This window comes from Microtus oregoni, unplaced genomic scaffold (genome assembly GCF_018167655.1).
Source record: "Microtus oregoni isolate MIOR12 unplaced genomic scaffold, Mior012 000022F_ref0000154, whole genome shotgun sequence".
Taxonomy (NCBI): Eukaryota; Metazoa; Chordata; class Mammalia; order Rodentia; family Cricetidae; genus Microtus; species Microtus oregoni.
The window spans coordinates 18,005,213-18,030,430 of record NW_024543081.1 but is presented as its reverse complement, the minus strand read 5'-3'; the positions used below and the strand labels follow the sequence as shown (position 1 = coordinate 18,030,430).

Genomic DNA, 25,218 nt, shown 5'->3' with positions numbered 1-25,218 from the left:
AATCAAAACGGGAAGAGAATTGATCAGTTCTATGAGAATACCCAGCCCCTTTTGGTCCATGGCCAGGCCAGAGAAAACTTGTCAGAAGCCGGACCCAGGTGACTGACTAGTGGAATGGGCAATAGGCAGCCCTATGTCCTCTGTAAGAAATGGGCAATTAGGCTGACTGTCAGTGAGGCTATAGGTCACACTCTTTGGGACAGCGAGGACAATAGATGTTCTGGGTAGGCTGGCCCTCTCAGAAGACATGATCAGCTGTTTTTTGAAGTTCCCTAACCACTCTTCGGAAGTTGTGCTTGGTTGCATGGTGTCTTAGTTAGGGTTTCTATTGCTGTGACGAGACACCATGACCACAGCAATCCTTATAAAGGAAAACATTTAAACTGGATGACTTACAGTTTCAGAGATTTAGTCTATTATCATCACGGCAGAACATGGCAGCATGCAGGCAGATATGGAGCTGGAGAAGGAGCTGAAGAATGGAGAAGGACCTACATCTTGATCCAACGGCAACAGGAAGTGCACTGAGACACTGGGTGTGTTTTGAGCATATATAAGATCTCAAAGCCTACCTCCACAGTGACGCACCTCCTCCAACAAGGCTGTATCTGCTCCAACAAAGCCATACTTCCTAATAGTGCCACTCACTATGAGCTTATGGGGGCAATTCCATTTCAACTACCACACATGTTGTGTCTTTGGCTAAAGCAAAGGGAATAGTGTCTCTCCCTGTCCTAGGTAGGTCAGGGATAGGCCCAGAGCATTTCATGGGGTTGTTGTTTTGCGTGTCTGATAGTGTGCAGAGTTCTCAGATTTTGCTGCTCCTGGCCACCATTCTACCGCTGCCTCCAGCTAGGTCACCACTGGGGCCCCTCTAACCCCTGCTATTGTCTTTGTCACTACCTTACCTCATTGCTGTGCAGGTTTTGGGACTGGACTTCTGCAGGAGGAACCCCAGGAATGAGGGGCAGTTCTGCTGTCTTACCACCGGTCCCTGGAAGTATGTTCACACACACACAGCTGGAGAGGGCTCCCATCTTTGCATACCCTGCCATGGGCTGTGACCAGGTGAGTCCAGGTCAGTGGGGGTGAAGCTGGGTTAGGTCTAGGAGTAACAGAGAAGCTGTCCAGAAGAATGATACAGGGGCAGCCTGGGAGCTGGGTCTGAGATGCCTATAGACTGCCGGTTAGAAGGCAGCTGGGCTCGGAGACTCAGCTGTTGTCAGCTTTTCTGTGGCATCTTGCCAGTCTCGGATGCTGCTGTGTCCCACGGGAAGCCTGAAGTTCCTGATATGTGCAGGCTGCCCACTTCCCAGGAAATTCCCGGAGCCTGTACACATTTCACTCCGCTCTTAGACGGTGGTTTTGTAGCCTCTTCCCCCAAATAGAAACATGGAGGAGGGAGGCTTTGTTGAGATGTACAGGAAGTTCACAAGGCTCAAGAAGTAAATAAAACTTCTTAGTCTCAGGAACTCCCTGAAAGCTCAGTAAGATTCATCAGCCCCCCGCCAACCCCCGCCAAGCTTCTACAGGCTGGAGATAGGAGACTTCCTCTCCTGTAAGTGTACCCTAAGGATGCAGCTCTTAGGAGCTGTCACCCAGGTTGGGGTGGGCGTTTTAGCTGTGACTCTGTTGGAGTCACCCATGCTGTTTTGAGGCACCCTTCAGACACCCTCCTGTACGCAGCCTCGGTAAACTCTCTGGACTTGGGTGCAATCGTTGTTTGGCCACCAGTGCCATGTCTGGGGTTCGTGTCTCACTGTCTCACCAGGAAAGGACATGCAACAGCTGTCCTTCACTTGTCAACTGTGGGAAGCCATCACAGACCCAGTTGGTGAGACCCTCTTTCTTTCTATCCCTGGGATTTCCTGATTTCTCTGGTGGGGTCGCATCCCTTCCTGAATCCAGGCAGGGCTTTGTTCCTTCCCCTTCCTCAAGTACCTCCAGGGATGTCAGGGGTCTCCACCAGTAGCGTTTCTATGCCTGGCCTGATGAGGAGTACTTAGTCACTTCCCTGCTCCCAGACTATTTCCACACTTGGAAACGGCTAGGGTTTCGGGTTAAATTCTCCTAGCCGCCTTCTCTGTCTGACTCCCACATACAGGTGGCTTTCTATGCCCAAGGCACTTCGGGACACCTGTAGAGAGGAGGCAGGAAGTGTTGCAGATGGAACCTGAATAGCCTGAGCAAAGAATTCCCTCTCGACAGGTGTCTTCCGCTGCCTGACTTACTGGCCACTAGGGGGCGCGCCAGGACTGGCCACTAGGAGGCGCGCCAGGCCTGGCCACTAGGAGGCGCGCCAGGCCTGCCTGACTTACTGGCCACTAGGAGGCGCGCCGGCACCAGGCTTGGCGCTCAGCTCCAGGAAATGCGGCCCTAGGGAACAGCATCCTACCCAGCAGTCATCACCCATGGTTCCAGGAAAGCTTCCTGATTTCTGGGGTTGGAGGATGTTCCTCTTTGCCTTTCCCTCCACCTCTCTTCCTCACGGTGGATGAATGTCCTGCAATGTCTGGAAGACAGGGTCGTGGCTCCCCAGCAAACCTGCCTCCATTACAAGCGGCTGTGACTGGACGTGGGAGTCTGTGTAAAAAACCCAGGCTCAGCAGGTCCAGCACCTTGTTCCAAGTGGGGAACCCAGAAGTAGCAGGGCTCACCCCAGACCAACGAGCACCTTCCCAGATGTTGAGGCTTGGTTTAGGGAGCCTGCGTTGTTGTGCCCAAGTTGAGAACCCTAAAGAGACCACCGGAATCCAGTCAAGTCCAGAATGCAAAAGCAAGGTTTATTTCTTTTGCCAGCGAGCTGGGAGCTGTCCACTACATGCGACTCAGCGCAGTAGGGAGAGCTCCTACTCCTCATTTGGGGTTGACATATAGAGACAAAAGCTGCAAGCCAGGTTTACTCAGAGTCAAGGGGGTTGATTTTGCCGAGTGCCAGGAACAGTTGGTTTTTCCAGCTAACTCCTATGATGCTGTAAAGAGCTCAAAGCATGTGTCTTAACCAGCTCCTAACCAAGCAAAGCTTTTTAAAAATTTCCATGGCTTTACAGCGTCACACTCCCCCTCTCACAACCCTCTCTCGGAAGCAGGGTGGTGAGGATGCTTTAAGGTTCAGGGTGAGGTGCATGATGGGAAGAGGGACCCTCGCCATCCCTCTGCCATCTGCAAAGGGCAGGGTTTGCCACACAGGCCTGCCAGGGTGATAACCTGTGTCCCCCCACTCCCCCATGTGGGCTTGCAGGGTAGTGGTCGCAGTAGAATGGGCTAGTCTGCTTGTGTGGGTATCTGCTAAATACCTCTCCCTCATTCAACCTCAGCCTCACCACACTCAGGAATTGCCCAAATCCAAGTAGCACACAGGAGCCTAGGCAGCAGCAGAAACCCATTGCATGGGATGGGAAAGCAGGCAGTGAGCTTTCCTAGGGTCCCTAGGGCTGTGCTCTGCTTAGGCCCCTCCTAGATGGCCTCTCTTAGCTTATACTGAGTCACACCTCCCGCTCCAGCATACACATCCGGATAGGTTGCAACAGAGCAGCACTCCTAAGGAATGAGATCATCCTGGTAGCTAGGCTCACCTTGGACCCTGGCTGTGTGCAGTGCCCTCACAACTCGAAGACTGGGGTCTCTTTACAGCCTTGGGGAAGTAGAATCTCCGAGTTGGGGTCTGGGCACAGTGTCCTTCCTCCCTACATGGGACTTGGGGGGAGTCTGCCCCTTCAAGGATGGAGGTGTCTTTCAGGTCAGGTCCTAGGCGCTACTCCATGCTGCTGAGGCTTGTCCAGGGAGCCATGTGCAAGAGGCTCCACTGTCACTTACCACTCCACACAGCCACAGTGTTTTTTAGGTCATTTATTTCCATGTAGAAGTTCAAGTAGAAAAATAAATGGCACGAGTACAAAATCAGAGGGGATGGTGTCATGTCTGTCCCCCATCTCCCATGCTGGGGAGCAGGGCAAATCTTCCTGTTCTGGGGCAGGCACCGTGTTAGGTCATCAGCTCTTGGTGCCCTCCAGGACCCAGGCTCCACCCAGCCTTTAAGGGCAGTCCCCAGCCTTAGCATCTGGCTCCTCCATCATGGCCAAGGAGGAAGCAAGGCATGGGAACCCGGGGAAGCAGAAAAGGAGGGACAGGGACAATGCCAAGCGGCACGTTACAGGCTGAGAGCCATAAGAACGAGGAGGCCCAGGCTCATTGCCAGGCCCAGGGTGGCGCTGCTAAACGGGGCACGTACAGATGCAGCGCTGTACAGCTTCCCGTTGCACAGGTCGCCCTGGCAGCAATGTACGGCCCAGGAACCGCTGCTGATCTGGCCCTGCTGGCTGTGGTTGGAAACGCACGAGTCTGCACATTCTTTCTTCACCAGGTTCCCAGACAGAGTGTTCACTGCACACAGGAGGGGAAAGGGCGTCAGGCCTGGCTTACCACGCACCCTGGCTCCCACAGAACATCCTCCGCTAAACACCGCCGTCATCAGCGTGACTGACCCATTCCCAGTGTCAAGCCTGCTGCTCATTCCCAGTATCAAGGGCTGCTCTCTTGGCCCTGAGAACTCTGGACCACGACTCACCTGTGGTGGCAGTTTTACAAAACTGGGAGCTTGCTGGGCAGGTCTGAGGCTTCATACAGTTGGTGCTGCTGCTGCACACATAACATTGGAGCGCCCAGGCTGGAGGGTGAAAGATCAGAGAGTCAAGTAAAGGCCTTTGCTATGACGGAGCCTTCTGTCATTTTTCACCCCAACTCCTGCCCTAGAACCCACAAAGCTCACGTCTTGTGTTTAGCTCAGAGGGTGGCTGGATATCCCTTGGAGCCCTAGAGAGGGTGTTCTATCCCGTGCCGCCTCTGGGAAGAGGTGAAGAAGCAGAGTGGGTGCAAAGTGGAGGGAGCCCTTCTCTGAGGACCTTGGGATGTTCCTGGTCTTTGCTAAGGATGCATCTGTCCCCATCCCAATTCCTGAAGAGCCTGGAGGAAGAGGGACTTGGCCACCCCAGGGCTGGCCAGAACAGATGTGAGGTGGGGATGGTGGTAGGGGAAGCCTCTTGAACAATTCCAGCCCTCCTTCCTCTCAAAGCACACCCAGTTCTAAGGGTTGGTGCTAAAATTCCCTGATTCTGAAAGATTGCATTTTTACGATTCCATTGAGTTAAGGTATTAAAGTCATTTGTTTTAAAGAGATAAGCATCCCTCAACATCAGTGTTCTCTAAGCCTAAATTCTAGTTTATAGTATTTGATGACCTCCTGTCGGTCACCCAACCCTTCCCAGTCCCCAAGTCCAGTCTCTCACCTGGGCTAGTGGCCACAGCCACGGCAAGGAGGAGTAGCAGAGCCGTCTTCATCCTAAGCATTGTCTGGAAGCAGTGGGGGCTCTTTCTCTCCCTAGACCTTATAGATGGGGCAGGAGCTGTGGGAGGAGTTTAGGGCATGCCAGATAGCAGCATGCAAATCAGAGTTCACCCCACCCTTTCTGGCCCAAGCCCAGCACAGCAGCTCAGAACAGGCCTGGCTCCTTCAACTTGGAGGGACTGAGGTTCCTAGCCCTCACATCGGGGGGCCTCCTTGAGCAGGGTTGTCTGGTTCCTGCTCAGGTCACCAGATGTTGTTGGGTTCCCAGTTTCCTTATTGATTACCTGCCTCTTCCTGGGTCACGTGGTTGTGGACTTTCCACTTCCGTCTGTTATTCTTGCTACCTACCATTGGGTAGTTCCTCCAGCTAAGGCTGTGCTGGTTATCTGGATACCCACAGGTTAGAAGGCCCAGAGGTTACATTCCTCTCTGCTCTGAGCTCAGTGCTGGCCTGACCCAGTGGGACCTTGGAGCAAGGAACCCCAAGGAAGCAAATAGTCCTTGATGAAGATGTGGAGGCGATTTGGGGCAGGGAGAGGGAAGCAGGGGGCGGGGTGTCTGTGTGTGTACCAGGTATGGCCAGGTTAGGGCTATGAAGACCCTAGACCTTGGAAGCTTGGCCATCCCAGGAAACTGGGTAGGGACAGGATAGGACAGGATCAACTGAGGAGCAGCAAGCTGTGGGGGCATCTCATTGCTGCAGAGATAGGAGTTTTCCTCCATTTCTCTCTTCCTCTGCTTGGGGCTCAGGTCCCATTCCCATCAAGTCCCTAACTGCATCCCTCATACAATGGTAATAAGAACACTGCCATTCTCCCACTGTGTAACTATTGCTCTGCCTCTCTGCCTTGCTCCCCTGTGACTGAGAGCTCCCCAGGGCACTAGGCAGGTGCTGATAATGGTCCCCATCATGCTCTCCGAGCCCCACTTTTGCTCTCTTGGCATGCATAGGAGACATTTTTGGCCCGGTGACTCTAGTTCTTAGCAGAAAGGTAACTGTCTTCTAACTGCTAGTTCTGTCTACTCATCTGGAGGTAGTGTGAGTGGGTCCTATAGAGTACTCCTGCCCCTGTCCTGGGGGTCCAGGCTATCAGCAATGGGGTAGGCACAGACAGAGGTCAGGCCTGGGCCTGTCCTGCCTGTATCCATGCAAAGCAGATGGACAAGCACCAACAAGGATGGGCAGGTCAGGGCCTGCTTCAGGGAGGGTTGGTCTGAGCCAAGGCTGAGCTTCTTAGAGCCCTAAAGATTTTGGGTCAGGCAGATGTGGACTCAAGAGCCTTGGGCCCCACTCTCTGCTTTTCCCTGGGCTAGCTTGCTCCTGAGCTGAGTCAAGTTGGATAAAGCTAGGACCGAACGAAGTGCCCTGGGGACTTCCATGTGGTTCTTCTCAAAATGATTTTTGGACTTGATAGTGTTGTGTTGACCTAATTAATCTTTGTCAATAAAAAAGTCAGGAGTCAAATATTGGGGTAAGAACCTGAAAGATCAGAGAACAGGGAGCAGCTGCCAGTTGCTTCCTACCTCTCTCCTGCCTATGTCCAGAAGGGCCAAGATCCTTTCTCAGCCTTGCCTCACCACTTCCTGCCTCTTCTCTGTCTACAGTTCTCCAAACTTCAGTGGTTAATTTTTGGTCTGCTAGTGGCTGGCCCCGCTCTCTGACTCCAAGCAAGCTTTATTTGTCAGAACACATTCAAAACATCATACACGGCAGGGTGTGGAATCTGGGAGGGCCTTGGGTAGCAGCCCCTGAAGAAGGCCCATCTCTATCCCACGCTGTCCTCTGTTTTGCTAGGTAGTGCCTGGCTCCTTAAGATTTGCTTAGGGCAGCAGGAATGTCACAGGAAAGGCCCACCCAGCTCTGGGGCCTCCCTGAATACATCAGACTCAGGGAGAATGGGTGGGTGGAGGGAAGGGAGTGTGATTTCAAGCCCTGAGAACAGAACTTAGGTCTCCATGACAGGGTGGTGACGGTGGAGTTGGCAGGTGGAGAAAGATGACTCATTTGGGAAAGGCACAGAAACCGCTGGGAAAAACAGGTTGAGAACTTCTTACAGGCTTGATGGAATTGTGGGGTCTGGGAATGAAGGGCAGAACAGAAGTGGGGGTCTGGGCCTGAGACTGAGAACAGAGAATGCTGGGCTTCACACTCACACCCAGGGTAGGAGGAGGCATCTGCCTGCTGGCATGCCCCCAGGGACCTCAGGCTTCGTGGAGGCCATAGATCTTGGAGCTGGAGGCTGTAGGTGAGGTCCATGGTGAGGTCCATGGTGGGAAAGGCCTTTGTCCTTGGCAGGATTGCTAGGAAGATGCGTTTTACCTATCCCCATCTGGGTCCCGGCAGAAGTGTAAAACAGCCACACACTGAATTTACCCTCAGGAGGGGGTGTGATTCTGGTGACAGGACTTCTTGGGGATCCTGGGGGCGGTCAGCAAGGATCCTGTTGGAGGTGGCCAGGCTAGGACTTGGAGGCAATTCAAAATGGAGTGGGCTCAGGAACTATTGTGTCCCTTCCATCTGCCTTTTGCACCTCTTCTCATGCCAATAGCCACTGCTCAGAGAGCACGGGCCCTCCCAGTCTTTGTTCATAGCTCCTGGGACTGTGCTTGGGACATAACCTCTACCTTTGAGATGCTGGCAGAAGAATAATGCCCAGAAAGTGGAATGAAGGGGACACAGGGCGGAGAATGTTAGCACTCTCTGGCCTGCCCGCTCTCTGACCTCAGCAGGCTGGCCAGGAAGTTGAGGGACAAGCCTGGACCTCTGTCTGGAGCAGAGGTCTCGCTGCTCATGTCCCTCCCCTTGCATTCATGTCTGTGATACAGAGATCGTGAGAGTGTGAGCCACCCAGAACGAAGGCATATGGGTGAGCACAGACGCAGTGTGATACCACAGCCCTGAGCCCTTTCCTGGCCTGAAAGGGCACTCTGTAGACAGGTAGGATCCCTTGGTTGAAAGTGTCCAAACACCTTGAGGTATAAGGTCAGGCACACCGCAGTTCCCCCAAAGCCTCCCTGTACTTCTCAGCATTTTACTCACTACTGTACCCCAGCCACACTGGGATAAGGGACACTGGGGGAGGGGAGAGACACGGCCTGTGCCACAGACTGGCAGGAAAGAGGGACACAGATAAGCACTGCATGAGTGTGACAGCTAGGGAGGCTGCGGGGCACTGGGGCACTATAGGACGACTCACCTAGGTAGATCTGTGTAAGGCGGGACCCGAGGGTAGGCGACAATCAGTTGGTGGAGAAGACACCAGGCAAGGGCAGCAGAGCCTCGGCTTCCCATGCCACACCCTGGTTCTGTCTCCTTTTCTGCAAGGCCAGGTAAGTGTTCTGTGAGTCAGGCAATGGAGAGAGGGTTGTTTTCCTGGGGCCTGTTCTGTCTGTAATCACACAGGTTGAGCCTCAGATGACACAGAATGGGTAGAACCTTGCTCAGCATCACTCAGGAAGAGGAGCCATAGCTGGGCCTGGCCTCTGGGGCTGGGGCTCTTCCTCCACACCCCTTTCTTCTAGCACAAGAGTAACCTTTGCACATGGAGCTGCAAATATAGACATGGGCATTGCTCATCTGCTGTCTGGCACCTGGAATAGCCCTGCCACACCTTAAATTATTTTCTGGGACCCTGGCTATCAGCAGCAATTCTCTAAAAGCACCTTCTCCCGTCATCCATCTCTCAAGCATCCACTCATGACCCATTCATGTATCTATGTACTCATTCACTCACCCACACATTTGTCCATCACCTGTTTATTATCTATCCACTCACCATACACCATTCTATCATCTGTCTACCCTGTCCGTCCATCCATCCATCATCCATCCTATCATCCGCCCATCCATCCATCCTAGTGTCCCACCCATCCACATATGCATCCATTCTATATACAGCCACTTATTCTCCCATCTTATCATCCATTGATCCATCCATCCACTCATTCATCCACCCGTCTTTTACCAACCTATCAAACTATCCATTTATCCACCCTTCCATCCACTTATCCTTCTATGTATCGACTTGTCCATCAGTCCACTTACCTATTCACTCATCCACCCATTTTCTACATACCCATCTGTCCATCCATCCATCTATACACACATACATATTACATACATGCATACATACATCCTACAAATACGACTTGCAGAGCACCAGCCATGCATACAATGCAGAGCTTTGATGTGATTTTCAGGACAGGACACTGAATTTTGAGACATCAAGTGTAAACAAGGCCCATGAAGACATATAGAGCAGGGCAGCAGGCGAAGTGATGGAGGCTATGCTAGACTGCGTGGTCCAGGAAGATACAGTGGGCCAGATTTTGTTAACAGTGGGGGAGAGATGTGATGAGTTCAGCTGTAGGTTAAGGGAGTCACTCATAACTCCAGGATGGGTGTTTACACTGAGTGCTTGCCAGTTTCTCACCTGCACCCCCAACCTCAGGGTGAGCTCTTGATGATCCCTGGGACACTCCCAGAGCCTTTGAGTGAGTTCCTACCTCCCCCACAAACCCCTCCTCTATGACTGAGTGTAGACTTACTTTCAGCGGAGTCCCACAAGGACCTTGGAAGTGAGGTCTCCACCTGTCCCAGGAAAGGGCTACTTGATCTGCAACATCTGTGCCCTCCAGACCTTGTCCCTAGCCTGTGATCTCCACTGATGTGTTCTGCTGTTGGGAGACTAGAAGCTACCCTGAGAAGAGAAAGCTGACATCGCCAAGGGTGGGCATTTAAGTTGGCAAGGCTGAGGGTGGCAGCTCAGGGGCCTGTGACACACAGGTAACCTGGGTAATGGCAGAGGACTTGGGGGAGAGAATCTCCAGTCCTCCCCTAGAGGGAAAGGGATGCCTCACCACACTGCTGACCTATTGACCTGTCTGCCATCAGTGCTACCCTTGGAGCAGATGGCTGTCCTCATGCGGCATGACTGGGGTAGAAGGCTAGCCTCCACTCCTTCATCCTCAGGTGGTGGAGGCTGGATCAGGAGGCTCAACCAGGTGCCCTTAAGGACTCTACTTCAGTGCCGGATCCAGGGCAAGGGATGTGCTGTGTGTGAGGAGTTTGCATGGTGCTGTAGCCTTCTCAGGGTGTGGGGACAGCCCCTGGGCAGGGAGGGGAGTCCTAAGCTGCCCTGCCAGGGAGCTGCACTAGTACAATCTTAATTGCTTAAGAGATTAAGAGGCGTGTTGTCTGTACCCACAGTTACCTAACAGCGAGGAAAGGCTAGGTCCTTGGGGTGCAGAGAGGCCAGTGCCCAGAGTGGAGGATGCATCATGCAAGGTCAGATGGCCAGCTAGACAGATGCAAAGGACGCAGACAGCACTGCCTTCATTCCAGAACTCTCCATTAGATGTCACAATGAATTTAATCCCAGAGCCGGCTTTCCATTTCTGGCTCTACTACAAGCCCTGGGGAGCTCTAACTGCTTCTTCCCCACCCCAGCCTCTGTTGCGCTGGAGAGCCAACGCTTCCACAGTGCCAACAGGGACACTCCCTGTGTGCGTCAATCCTCTATCTACTCCATCTCCAGACCCTGGAACTCCTACCTGACTGTCATTACCTTCCCGCCAAGCCCATGTCTCCCAAGTTGGAGGGCTGTGGCTACATCCTCAGCTCCATCTTTCCCTCACTTCTTTCCTAGAGCCAAGGCCCTGGCCCTAGGCATTGCTGGATGGAGTCCCTCTCCTGCTGACCTAGTGCTCCTAGGGTCAAGCCCAGTCTCCCTTACCCTGCCCATGAATACCACCTGGGCTGCTCACCCCACTTTCCACTGACCCTTTCCAGGGGCTCCACCTCCTGTGCTCCTGCGGGCCCATCAAGCCTTTTCTTTTCTTTTTTTTTTAAATTCATTTATTTATTAAAGATTTCTGTCTCTTCCCCATCACCGCCTCCCATTTCCCTCCCCCTCCCCCAATTAAGTCCCCCCCCCCCGCCTCAGCCAGAAAAGCAATCAGGGTTCCCTGTCCTGTGGGAAGTCCAAGGAACCCCCACCTCCATCCAAGTCTAGTAAGTTGAGCATCCAAACTGCCTAGGCTCCCACAAAGCCAGTGCGTGCAGTAGGATCAGAAACCCATTGCCATTGTTCTTGAGTTCTCAGTAGTCCTCATTGTCCGCTATGTTCAGAGAGTTCGGTTTTATCCCAGGCTTTTCCAGACCCAGGCCAGCTGGTCTTGGTGAGTTCCTAGTAGAACATCCCCATTGTCTAAGTGTGTGGGTGCACCCCTCGCAGTCCTGAGTTCCTTGCTCGTGCTCTCTCTCCTTCTGCTCCTGATTTGGACCTTGAGATTTCAGTCCTGTGCTCCAATGTGGGTCTCTGTCTCTATCTCCTTTCATCGCTTGCTGAAGGTTAATATTCAGGAGGATGCCTATATGTTTTTCTTTGGGTTCTCCTTATTTAGCTTCTCTAGGATCACTAATTATAGGCTCAATGTCCTTGGTTTATGGCTAGAAACCAAATATGAGTGAGTACATCCCATGTTCCTCTTTTTGGGTCTGGCTTACCTCACTCAGGATAGTGTTTTCTATTTCCATCCATTCCATCAAGCCTTTTCTGAGCCTTGCACGTCACTGTGGACCAGGAACTCCGGTGCTTTCCCACAGCAGTCCGGATCACTCTGTCCCTGCAGGCCTGTTCCTCCCTCTGCTTTAGCAACTCCTGACATGGATTTGTAGTTCTGATGGCAGTCAATTGCCATCTATTGCCACAGGGCAGGGATGAGTCTGCTGTCACTAAGGGATCCAAATGTAGCAGGGGGCCTGTTTTCACGAGGCTCCCCAAGTGTGCTGGCTCCAGACCCGTGGGCGCTCTGAGGAGTGGAGAGAGCTCAGGCTGCCTACACCGTCTACCTCCTTGGGAGTCATAAAGGTTGGTTGGGGAACTCCAGAAAGTTCTGTACACAATCACTTCCTCCTCTGAGACCAAGAAGGGTTCTTAGCTCGTAAGAACCTGTTCCCCTGCCCTGCCCAGCTTTGGAAAGCAGAACCCTGGGATGAGGCACTAACAGCCACACAGCAGGGACTGGCTGCCACGAAGGGTGAGGCCCATCTAGTTAGACTGTGGGAAAGCTGGTCAGACAGGAGAGAGACCCAGGTTTCTCGACAGCTGCCTCTTATAATCCTAGATCTCCAGACTCCATAGAAGTGTGCTGGCCACGCAAGGAAGGCACACTGAGAGGTTCAGAGGATGAGGTGTGCTCTGGTTCAGGGGGATCTTGCTCAGCATCCTCAGCTCACCCAGTGTATCATCCTTCCCCACCTTTCCTGTATTCAACAGCATCAGGTGTGTGATAAGGTGGGGGTCTCTCTCCACCGCCCTAGCTTGCTGTTCTTCACAACATTGCCCAGCACACACTTCTGACGTGGCCAGTCTTGGAGGGCACGTGAAGCAGGGAAGTTGAGTCTAAACACTAGGGGACTGTGACTCCATGGAGCTAGGTGTCTTCTAGGATGTGTAAAGACACACAGGGTGGCAGAGGGGCTCTGGAGGTAAGTGGGAGGTAACAAGCAGGGAATGGGTAGATGTGTCCTGGCTGGTGGCCTAGGGATGCAGCAGGCGAGGAAAGGGAGGCTGAGCTCTGTTTCTGAATTATGGATGCAGTGTGATCAGATGGGCCCTGGCCCTAGGCATTGCTGGGTGGAGTCCCTCTCCTGCTGACCAAGTGCTCTTAGTGCCAAGGCCAGTCCCCCTTACTCTGCCCAGGAAGACCGCCTGGGCTGCTCACCTCACTTTCCACTGACCCTTTCCAGGGGCTCCACTTTCTCTGCTCTGCAGGCCCAGCAAGCCACTTTCAAGCCTTGAGTGTGCTATGTCGCTGTGGCTGCCCTGACCTTCTTACCCTGATGAACTAGACCTTGAGCTGCGAACCAAATTAAACTCTTTCTCTGGCTTCTCTTGTCAGGGCAGTTTATTGCAGTGATGGGAGAAAACCAGCAGGGGGCGGGGAACAAAACTCTCCTGAGATGAAGGGCTCTGGCTTCACCCTTCAAGAAGAGCCCCTGGAGAGCCGTGGTATTGGGTGGTCTCAGAGTTGTGATGATTGTCCATAGGATGAGGGTTTCCCGTGCCACCAACCAGGGGTATGGACTTGTGGGATCCTGGGGTTACTGGGAAGGGTGTGAGCATCTTGCGATATCACAGCTCAGAAGGCCTCTCAGGGGACCCCTGTGAGTCTTCCCCATTTGGGGTGTGGTAGAAGTCTGTTTCCTCTGTCTTGTCTGTCGAGACTCAGTATAGACACAAGAGGCAGAGTATAAAGCAGAGGCACCACACCTGTATCCAGGCTTCTGTGATAAGAATTCCACCTGGCCCTCTCCCAAGTGCCCCTGCCTGCCTCTGAGGCTGAGGCTGACCAAGGACCAGGAATCCCCCAGACCCAACATCTTGGACCGAGTGACTTCCATATTTACTTTCCTCTTAGGACAGCCTCAGGGAAGGGGTGGCAAGACGGCACTTCAGGGAGACGAAGCAATTTCCCCATGCTCACAGAGCATGGCCACCCATTCTAATGCCGGACACTAAGCCAAAGGTGATCAGCCTCGCCTGCCCCCTCCACACACAGCTTGCATTCAGCTGGACAGGAACTAGGTGGGTCCCTGTGCTGAAGAACTTTTCTAACCAATGGAAACCCCAGAAGGCAGACTTTGATGGATCTGTGCAACTAGATGCATGGGTGTTTGTGTGGGTGGATGGATGGATGGATGGATGGATGGATGGATGGATGGATGGGTGGATGGATGGATGGGTGGGTGGGTGTATGGATGGATGGATGGATGGATGGGTGGGTGGGTGGGTGGATGGATGGATGGATGGATGGGTGGGTGGACAGAGAGAATATTGGTGGCCATAGAGTACAAAGAGCTGGAAGGATCCAGTGCCCAAGCCTTTCAATCATGATACCATACCAGGATCACTTCACACATAAAAGAGGCACAGGGGTTCAGAAGGCCATTGTCCTGCCAGTCAAGGAGAGGGTAATACATATGCCAAGTCTAATGTCTGTTGGATGCTTCTGAAATGAGGGTGGAGAGCACTGGGGGAGACCCACTGAGGATTGCTGGGTACTCTCGTGACTCAGCTAAGGACTGAGGTCTCATAGAAGTGGAGGGGGGTGGTCTTGGGAAGGTGCGCCCTTGTTCCCTGTTGGAGGATTCCCTGAGTCAGGAGGAGAGCTGGAACCTTTGGGGGCAGGTGCTGCTACTTCCTCTATGTGCCAGAAGGGAAGACTGCGTGTGTCTTGGGGGAAATGGGAAGAGAGATTTACAGCCTGGCTGGGTGGGTGTGGTACGCTGCTGAGGCTGCAAACAGACCCCTGACGATAGGGAAAGGCCAGCCAGGCCCTCACCAGGCAGCTCGAAGCAGCGCCCACAGTAGGCTGGCAGAGGCACTGGCCCATAGGGCCCCAAGGCTGCTGGTCAGGCCTGAAGCAGCGCTACGGTTGCACTGGTTGCCCTCACAACAGAAGACAGACAAGGCACGGCCGTCGGAAGACACGGTGCTGTTGGGGCAGGTTGGTGCGCAGGACTTCATGACCAGGATGCCACCAGGGTTGGCTGTGGAAACAGGAGGAATGGTCATGGGTATTGTGGCCACAGACCCCACAGCTGTCACTACCCAGCCAGTTCTCAGGGGACAGGCAGCCTGGGGCCACGTGCTTTGAGGTAATTCCTGGGACTCTGAGTGTTTGAGGTGGCAGCTTGGGGGTGTCCCAGAGAATCTTGTGAATGGATGGCCTTTCTCAGTGACTGTGGGGAACGAGTCTTCTTTATGATGGACTGGATTTTGTGACATCTGAGGTCAGGGACTGATTTGAAGACTCCTCCCTCCCTCAGTCTCTGGGTTCCTCAGCTCCCTCTATTTTCCCTTTCCTGAGAGATGTCTGGTTTACAATCCTCTCCTCTCTTTTCTCCACTCCTTTCTTCTCATTTCCTTCAGGACTTCAGATACCAGAAGACAGGCTTGGGCCCCACTTATCTCTCACACCTCTTGGGACTGGGATAGACTAGACAAGGCTGAGTGACCATGGCTCCCTGGCCTGCACAGCATCCCCTAGGTTTCACAATCCTTGGGAGAATTAGAGGCAGGGCTTGCAATGGCCCCTGGGAGAGGAGAAGTTGACCTGAGTTGGGGGCGTCTCAGGAAGTACCACTGGGTAAGACTCGTTCTCTGTCTGCATGCCCATAAGGGGGATGGATTGCTTTGTGTTTACACACACATAGTGGGGACTGCAGGACTCTTGAGAACCCAAGGCCCTACGAAAAGTAAGTAGCTTCCCTCAGTTTGCTCTGTTCAGAGGTTCTGTGGGCAGGGGCCACTAGCCTGCAGTTAGCCCAGACACTGAGGTGGCATAATTATCTCAAGATGCTTGATTTTTTTTTTCTATGCTTCAGTTTCCCCTCCTAGACAACACAGACCAAAGGTGGGATTAGCCTTTGCCTCAGCCCTTCTTTAGGACAATGAGGCATTGGTGGATCATTTGAGAGCTGTGCTGGTGTGTGGAGAATATGGGTACACGTTAGTCGTTAGTTGGCAGTAGTCGGTGGTCAAGCTGGTACCACATCTGCCACATCTGAATAGTCTTTTCCTGGGAATGGAGGCTCAGAGTTGACTGTAGCTGCTCCTGCACAAAAGAGAACCCCAGCCCCTGGCAGGTGCTGCTAGTGGCTGCTACTTGTCCAGCCCAGGAAGTGTTGTGCAGACACAGCCTCCTGCTGGGGTAAAAGGGACACTAGACTTCATCAGTTGTTGTCCCTGATGAAGCAGAGAGAAGCAGTCTCAGTGACTGTGCATGAACACTATGTGGGAGATATGGACACGGTGCCACCCTCATCTGCCCAGCGCTTAGAGAGAAATGGTTCTGGCACTAGGAATCAGTCTGTTCTCTCTCCCCAGAAATGCAGCGGCTCGGGGAAGAGCCACAAGGGGCTGGCGCACAGGGCCAGCAGCAGGCACCCCTTTACCTCCTCACCTTGGGGCCGGGAAGATCCTTGGCCTGCCCGCGTCACTTCACTGGACAGGGGCAGGAACAGATGCCTCTTTACACTCACAGTGGACTCTCCTACCCAGAGCTCTTGTCCCCAACCCAGGTTGCTTTCTCCAGGGAACTTCCTGCTGCCTTCTGAAGGCTACCTTTCAACTATGCTTGACTGTGACTTTTGAGGTCTTGGAATACAGGGATGGTTCCACATGTCTCAAGTGTCCCTACATTCGGCATGTACATGGGGAGATGGATGGACAGACGACAGGCCAGATAGACACATGCTAATGCCAGCAAGGGCAAGAACAGGGCGGGATCCCAGGAGTGCCTAAGAGAAGCTCTTGTGCAGGGATGAGCTTCGGGGAGCTCCGATTCCTGGGTACCCCCAGGCACTCACTGCTTTCCGTCTTTGCTTCAGCAGGGCCCCTCTGCTTAGGTATTTATTGGCTTTGGTACTTGATGCATCACTCACCTGTTGCTGGGCAACGATCTCATCCTCACTGTTCTTTCTTGCCTTGTGCCCTAGGCAATGGCTGGACCTGCATTCCACTAGCTGTTTGCCTCTTGCAGCACCACTGTGGTTTAACCAAGGGCAGCTGCCTCTGGACAGGATGCCCCTCTGCAGAGGAGGCAGTGGAGGAGTATACGTGTTTCCTCCTAGAGCCCCTGAGTCAGTCAACACAAGAACCAGCCAGGGTACAAACAGGAGTATCACACAGGGTTTGTGCTGGGTGAGTGCATTACTGCCAGACAGGACACTGCCTCTTCCTTCATCAAAATAGGGACAGTTCCAAGTATGTACTAGAAGTGCCTGTGTCACCTGGGATTAGTGGGTAACTGTTCTGATGAGCAGACCAGGGCCACTGTGAAGCCACCTGGTTTCCTTCTCCTCCTCCTCCTCCCTGCATAGGATCTTGGAAGAAGCTGCCTAGTGACCATAGCAACTTCCCTTCACCAGGGCCAGTGGCCTCATGACCCAATTCCAATGGCAGCAGCCAAGAGAGTACCCCCAAGCCCTTCTAGACCTAGAGGTGACACTGTCCACCCAGGCCCTCAGCGTCTGAAAGGTTTGTCAGCCTGTCTGATATGTCCATGCATTCTTCTGGGACCACTTCAGATAAGTGACTCCCTGTCTCCAGCTATGCCAGCACCAAGCCTGAACCCCATCACAGCCACCATCACAGCCCAATACACAAGCTCTAGGTCCAAGCTCAGCCCCACTGCTCAGAGGAGAACCAGACAGATGTACAGTGGGATGTAAAAAAGAGGGCCTGGCCTGGGAAAGGAGAGTCAGCAGCAGGATAGAATTCTGGAGTCATGGCAGAGCACCCAGGGGCAGAGAATATAGCCAGCGGATTAGAGACAGGGATCTGGGTGAGCAGGAAAGGACCAGAGGGCCTGGAATAGCAGGGTGTGATGTCAGTATCTTCAACATGTCAGCCTCTCTCCAACCCTCCTCTCACCTCATCTTTAGCCTAGTTTAAACTGTGAACTAGAGAATGACAGTGTCCCTAGGGTCTGTGGGGGGGGGGGGGGGATACCAAGGGCTCCTGATGGAGAGGACGGAAAGAGGTCAAAGGGGGCCAGAAAGTGCTTGTGCAGTGCTGGTGGGGCGGGATGGGGCCTGCGTGGCCCAGGGTACTCACTGGCCCGAGTGATCACACAGAACTTGTCCGTCAAGGCGCACTCCACGAGAGACTCGCAGTTCTCGTGCCCACAGCACACATGGCAGTGCAGGGCCCGGGCTGGGGGGAAGCACAGGCCATCAGTCTGGGCTGGGGCTGGGGCTACGTGCCCAGATGCCTGTCTAGTGGCCCACACAAGGTCATCCTCTCAGATCCTTCCCTCCCTCCAGGAGTTCCCCCAGTACCCGCTCTGGGAGGGTCTGAGAAGCTAGGAACTTCATAGTAGTGATTCTGACACACTCCTCCCTCTGTCCCTGTGTGTGTCTGGATTAGAGTGACAGCCGGAGTAGCAGGCAGGTGTCGGGTATGGTGGCATGCTACCCTCAGGCTAGACTCAAAGGTCTTCTGCCTAAAGCTTCCCTGGCACTACTAACTCCAAACTTATCTGCTTCTCTGCTCTGTATTTATCACTCTGTTAAGGAGACAGGGGATATTAGTGAAGGGCCTTGGCAGCTAAACCGGAGAGAGATCAGATGGGGAGGTAGATGGGTGTATGTATGTATATAGAGGTATATGAGGGGGTGGGTGGATGGATGGATATATGCGAGGACAGATGGCTGTACCATTGGATGAGTAGGTAGATGGGTAGAAGGATGAGTGGGTTGAAGCATGGATGCTTAGATGGGCAAATGGATGGATGGAAGGGTTGTGGTTATATGGCTGGATAAAGAGAGGAGTGAGTGGTTCCATGTGTGAGTGGATGAGCAGAGAAATGGGTGGAGAGGTGGATGGGCAGATGGATGAGCAGTTGGTGGTGAAAGGGTGCATGGATGGATGGGTAGATGGGTTCATGGGAATATGGATTTAAATCGATATGTAGGTGGATTGATGGGTAGAGGTGCATGAACGGAGAAGCAAAGATGGATGGCGTAGGGGATGGAGCAGTAGGAAACAATATAAAGAGGGCAAATTTAGAATTTCTAATTCTCACTATCTCTTCTGCGATCCATGGTGTCCTCACCTATAACATGAGAATAATAGTGTTCTTAGCTTTCTCAGATGATAAAATCGCAGAATCCATAATGCACATGGCCCCTAACCCTTCCTTCCCAGGAGATGACTGCAGGGAGCTTCAAGGGCTAATGACAGCTGGCTTCCCCTCCAGGGCAGGCTGGCTCTAACGACTTTGTGTCTCTAAGCATCGGTAGATACTTAGATGCTGTTCCTCTGGAGGGAAGGAACGTCCTGGTCCTGCCTCATTCTGCCTAAGGCCTGCTGGTAGTCCGTCCACACCTCCAGGAGGCTGAAGGCAGAGGCTTCAGGAAAAGGCTTCCAGGCCTAGGGAGTGGGCAGGCTCTCAGATGCAGTGTTACTGGCCACAGCTTCCAAACACAAAACTGTCAGACCCTTGAGAGGACACAGGCTACCTAGCTATGACTGACTCAGTGAGCAGCAAGCCTCCTATAAGGGCAACTGGGTCAGAAGGCACAATAATTACTCTGTGGTCACTCCTGAGAGGCGCCATGGTTTGTAAGGTGGTAGGACAGAACCCCACATCCAAGCCCACATAGGTGGATTTTTAGATGTGGTTGGGGACAGTTGCTTTGGTCAAAGGTGTGTGACTGCAGAGACAAGGCCAGCTTGAAGGGTTGCAAGGACCCTTTAGCTACAAGACATGCTAGGGGTTCTGATGCAGAGGTGAGGCTACTGGAGGTGTCTTTGTGGTCAGACCTTGGGAGCACTGTCCTGCAAGAAGTGTCCTTAGGAGTTTCACTTAAGAGTATGAAATAGCAGATGTGTTCGGTAGAAGTGTCTTACAGTGGAGCGGCCTGAGGGGGTTTCCCTGTAAGGGTGTCGAACACCAGGTGTCCTTGGCAACGCACACCTGCTTAGAGGGAGTTAGATGATCGCAGCTCCCACATAAGAACCATCAGTGTTGAAGCTGTGGTGGCCCTGTGCTGAGGGTTGGGAGGTGTCTGCAACACTCCTTTCTGGGATGAGAGATACACGTTTCTCAGGTTAGGGACTCTGGAACCCTCAAGAAAAAAATGGCTTCCTCATTGGTAACGTCTCCGGGTTATCCTCTCCCACCCCAGACAGTACATCTGCATACTAGTCCCCAGTCCTGTTTGGCTGGGGACACTCTCCTAAGTTATTCTAGATAAGGACCTCATAGTACCTCCATTTCCTCATTGTGATCCCCAGAGACCCTGTGCTGAGGAGAGTTCCCAGGTTGTTCTCCTTAAGCCTTCAGAGCCCCAATAAGTTTCCAGCATGCTAGATCCTGCAAGAATTTGTACTAGACCATAGAAGGAGGAGGAGGAGGAGGAGGAGGAGGAGGAGAAGGAGGAGAGAGGAGGAGGAGGAGGAGAGAGGAGGAGGAGGAGGAGAGAGGAGGAGGAGGAGGAGGAGGAAAAGATCCTGCAAGAATACTATAAGGTCAACCTCCCAGGAAAGCTGAGCCTTGAGGACAAAAGTGACCCAGCCAGTCAGTGTCCCCACCTTCTGACTCAGTCCTCCCACCCTCTTCCTGCCTCCAGGGCTGTAGATCCTGATTGGTGTCTCTGATCTTGGGTCTCTCTACATCTTTGTCTCTGTGTATTCTAAGCGGTCCCCCCAACCTGACCCTGACCACCTTCCTGTTCTCAGGCCATCCTCCAGCTCTTGCCCACTGCCCTCCATCTGCCTTCCCACCTTCCTACGTGGGTACCTGATGTAGGTTAGTCTGCTGTGCAAGGCCCTTTTCCTTTTCTCTCCACCCCTTCCCCACGCTCAGGGGAAGCTGATGGGGTTAATTATCCTGGAGATGATAATTATTCCACTGATAATCACAGGCTGAAGTACATTCCTCCCACCCCCGGCTTCATTTCTGCCCCTAAACCAGGTCATCAGGGTCAGGGCAGAGTGTGTTGGAGGGGTTGACCCATGGCCATGCAATCTATCTTGCCCATGTCCTTCCTTCCTTTCTTAGCACCAAGAATCCCACATCCCTGAGCACCTCTTCTTGGAAAGAGGGAGGATAGTTGGCCATTCTCGCTAAATCCCAGGTTTCAGTACTCACAAGTGGTACCCAGGGTACCTCCCCTTCATGCATCTCTGGCTTCTCTCCATAATTTTTATGCCCCTCCCCGCCACACACAAAAAGCCAGAAAGGTACCACATAATATCTAAAGGTAAGAGGTTTCTGAGTCTGACTGGGCAGGGAGCCACCATAGAAGCCTCTTCCACATTCCCTGCAGCCTCCTCACCAGTCCAGTGCCCCAGCTCAGAAGGCTCCCCCACCCCATGCTCCTGAATGCTTCCCAGAGGCCGCCTGTCTCCCTTCAAACTGGGTGCAGCCGGTGTCTTACCCAGAGAAGCACACACAACAGCCAGCAGCAGCAGCACCAGGAAGGTCCTCATCTTGGTCACCAGCAACTGGCAGTCACCAGGGAGAGGGCGCCTTTATAAGTCCGGTGGGTGTCTGGGGGAACCCGGTAATTTGGCTGGAGGATGAGCTTGGGGTGGCAGGACTGGCCTGACTCATGGCCCCCAGGCTCCCGCAACCCCACCTTCAAGGTGCCCCTTGACCTGCCACTTTGGTCCTCTTCCGGCAATTACCAGGAGACCCCAGTCACACCAGGGAAAAGGGGGTCTGCAGTGGCAGCCATGCCTTGTAGTCTGAGAAGAATGTGGTTTCTCTGAGTATCCTAGCCCCTCCCTTCTGCCTTCTCCCTCACACCAGGCAGTCAGAGAGACGCCAAACCCAATATAATGGAAGAAACTGGGGTATCCTGGGCTGAATCCGGCCCCTTCACAATCTCAATGTGTGCACAGTTCCTGAGGACCAGCTCAAAAGGTTGATTCTAACTTGGAGGTCAGGGGTGAGGCTCTGCCACTTAGAGGCTGATCTAGGTCAGGGAACCCCATCAGGGCGAAGACTAGGTGTGCTGAGAGCCTGGTGCAGATCCCATCCCTGAATCTGGCTTCCACCTTGGGAGCTATGCAATGCCCAGGTTCCCAGAAGAGACAGGAAATGACTTGTACTTATATTATGGGGTCCTGCTGGAGTCTGAGAGATGGGAGCGCACATTTCCTACTAGTTCTCCTGTCCCATCCATCCTGTGGCTGCCCTGCCCAGGCCTCCCCTTGCCCAGACGTCTTGGTGCCCCTGACTTTATGTACCTGTCCAAGTGGATTCTAATTCCCTTAGCCCGTAGTATGTGCCATGCCTCTACCTTCAGACCCTCAACCAGGCCTAGCCTTGTGCCCAGAACACACACCCCATCAGGCAAATCACCTTTCAAAACATTATTCTTAGCCCCTCCCTGACCTGTGTCCAGGAGGCCCAAATAGCCCCTGAACCCTTTCTAGAGGTCTAGAAGCCCAAGGGCCTCTTTTCTGTCTTCCTTGAGTTTGGATAAAGATCCTGGGGGCCTCACTGGACTGTGAGTGAGAAAGGGTGGTGGTCAAGCAGAGGGAGGAGGCAAGGCTGCATACCCAGGAAAGGGAGACTGCTCCTGGGAGCAGGGAAGGGACTCTCTTCCCAGCACCAGGGTGATAGAGTCAGAATCTGACCTTATACCGTGTACTATGGGCATCTTTGCAGTCTTATCTGGATGGTTTCTCAGATTCTTTCAAACTTTCGTGGTTTAGGGCATGCTCGTTTCCACTCTCCTCAGCCTCTAAATGGCAAAAAGGAACTGACCTCTGTCAGGAGCCTACAAAGTGCCCTGTGAGGGCTGTGGAGGGGTGGGTCTCATCTCTGACCAGCTCACTGTCGCAAAGTCCTTGATGGGCCACACATCAAAGGTGGTGTTGACTGTGACCCTGGTGTCCCCCAGCCACGGTTCTGCCTACTGACACCATCAACTCACGTAGCCTTTGAGCTTGGGACTTCCCAGGTGTGGAAAGGACAGTGAGTGAACTTTCAGGGCCCAGTTGTACATAGCAGCCTCAGCCTTCTCTGGTCCGGAGCTGGGACCCAACCTCCTGGGATGCCATCAAGCTATCCGCCATGTCTTGGGGTCTCCTTGCTCTGCTAACCAGGCAATTAGGAGTGGTGTGATGGACCAAACCTGATGCTAGCCAGCAGGGCATGGACCCCAGTCCTCGCCCTAGAGAAAAAGAGGTAGGCCCAAGGCTGTACCCACAGGCTTAACAGTTCCTATGGGTGGACCTCAGATGGGCACCTCCGTGCAGGAGACAAATTACCTTCAGAAATATGTAAGTTGCCATGGATACCTCAAGTGATTTGATAGGACAACCCTGTTCTCTCTCCTCCCAACCTTGACAGACCTGCTTCTTAGCCTCTCTCCATCCCTGTACCCATGAGGCTATGGGGCTCTGTGTGAAAGAGGGGGGAAAAAGGAGCTTGAGCAGCAGAGGCCATCAGAAGTGGGCAAAACTGACACCCCTTCTCTAGACAGTGAGTCAGCTTCTCAGTACCAGGCTGGGAACCCTTAATGCAGAATGCAGGTACAGGGGCTTGGGATGGTGTCTATGTGCACATGTGTGGCGGGACCCACATTAACAGAAGTGATCATGGTCAGATGTCAGCTAAGCCAGGGGTCAGTGGCCCTTCCAGGAGAAGCTGCAAGGCATATGCCCTCCAGAGTGTGAATGGAATCTTGAAAGCAGAAAACTAGCCAGTGTGACCTAGAAAGCGGACCAGGATCCCATGGCTTCCAAGAGCTTCATGCTGGCAATTGAACGGGCTGGCTCTTAAATCAGGGTCGCCGATTTGGAGATCTGCGGGTACAGGGTGTCCTCTAAGAGGGAACTGATGAATGCTGACCCCAAAGGGCTTTTAAAGGGTAAAGGTTCTGTAGCCTCCATGGGGTGAGGTGGGAAGAGGAGAGCCATAGGGTAGGAGCTGCTGGGGTTGAGCTGGAGTAGCAGAGGCTGCGGCTGTCTGCGATGGCCTCTTGTTAAGCTAATGAGCCTCCTGAATCCCACTCCCATGCAGCTGGGTGGGTACTAGTTATAGCCTAGGCTCTCCTAGCTGGGCCGTAATTAGCACTTATCTTTCTAGCCTGGCATTAGCCTCCACTCCCAGATGCCAACAGGGGACAGGGCTTCCACTCCTGGGAAGTACAGGGCAGATGAAAGAACCCAGTCCCGAGGAGTTTAAGCCCCCTTCAGAAGAATTCTGGGTCCCTGTCAAGAGCCCAAGATCTTCCTGTGAATCAAGGAACTAGGTCTGTTTTTGTATCCTCTGGGGACCCTGGCTTCCTTCTACTCTTCCACATTGCTTTTCCTACCTGTGCTGAGGGCTTGGTAGAGTAGCCGGCTCACAGTGTCTGAACTCACTCCATGAGAACCAGGCTGGAGACCTGGCACAGCCACACAGAGCTTCATTCCACGTGCTAGCTTCAAAGGTTTAAAGCCCTTATGTAAGATAACATGGTGTTTGCATATGGCCCGTGTCTGTCCACTGATTTACAATAAATCATCCCCCAGTTGCTTAGAATGTCCCACCCAGTGTAAATGCTGTGAAAATTGTTTTACCTTGGTAAGAGAACAGCAACAATGAAGGAGGACTGGTTGTTCAGACAGATACCCCTCCCCCAACACACTTCCCACCCAAGACTTTTGGTCCAGGTGAGTTGGATGCCTCGGCACCGATAGTGAGGGCCGCACACACTTTATGAACCACAATGCAGGCTCTCATGTGCCCACAGGCCTTCTGCCTGCTACCTGCTGAGCCCCAAACACACCCCCAGACCTCTCTGTACCCTTTGGACCTGCTGGGGCCCTTCTCAGGTGTAGTTGGCAGGAGAAAGTGGGCACCTGAGCAGAGGGACCTCACCTAGCTAGTCAAAGATCTGGAAACCAGTCAGTACAAAATTCTTGCTCCTCCCGGAGGTATAAACTGAGCCTGAGGGAGTTGGGGCCTTCAGCTAGCAGGTAGGTCCAGGGATAGAGACTTGAGGAGGTGGGCTTAGTGGGGAGGTTCCTGTCTTAAGGTACACCAGGGGGACCCTTGTTCTCAGGAAAGTAGGACAGCATGGGAGGGCAAGGCCTATCCTGGGATCAGTCAGAGGGAGTTCAGGAGCTCTAGGCTTTTCCTCAGGGGAGAGACAGGGTCTCGGGAGATACCTACTGTCAGACACCTGAGCTCATATGTACCCGCACTGTGGGGTGTTAGGTCTGTCACCATTTTTCCCAAATCTTCTTTGTATTCTGAAAGATTAAGATCAATCATAATACTGATGGCAAACAGAGGGTGCGCAGGCTTAACAGCGAGACTGACCCCTGGGCAAACGGGCAGCAGGCCCTCCCGGTGCT

General features: G+C 53.2%; 2 protein-coding genes across 2 annotated transcripts; both read right to left on the bottom strand.

The window, feature by feature from the left end:
• Window positions 1-3,852: 3,852 nt before the first annotated feature.
• On the bottom strand, window positions 3,853-5,346 carry LOC121461510 (lymphocyte antigen 6D-like). Its single transcript, XM_041672598.1, has 3 exons — window positions 5,286-5,346; window positions 4,568-4,666; window positions 3,853-4,383 (listed from the first exon to the last, which is right to left on the bottom strand). The coding sequence occupies exons 1-3, from the start codon at window positions 5,344-5,346 to the stop codon at window positions 4,151-4,153; spliced, it is 393 nt and encodes a 130-aa protein (XP_041528532.1). The 3' UTR covers window positions 3,853-4,150.
• Window positions 5,347-14,688: 9,342 nt separating this feature from the next.
• LOC121461480 (lymphocyte antigen 6E-like) lies at window positions 14,689-21,351 on the bottom strand. The gene is made up of 3 exons (XM_041672566.1): window positions 21,300-21,351; window positions 17,971-18,069; window positions 14,689-14,900 (listed from the first exon to the last, which is right to left on the bottom strand). Exons 1-3 carry the CDS (start codon window positions 21,349-21,351, stop codon window positions 14,689-14,691), a joined length of 363 nt encoding a protein of 120 aa, XP_041528500.1.
• Between the last annotated feature and the right edge of the window lie 3,867 nt (window positions 21,352-25,218).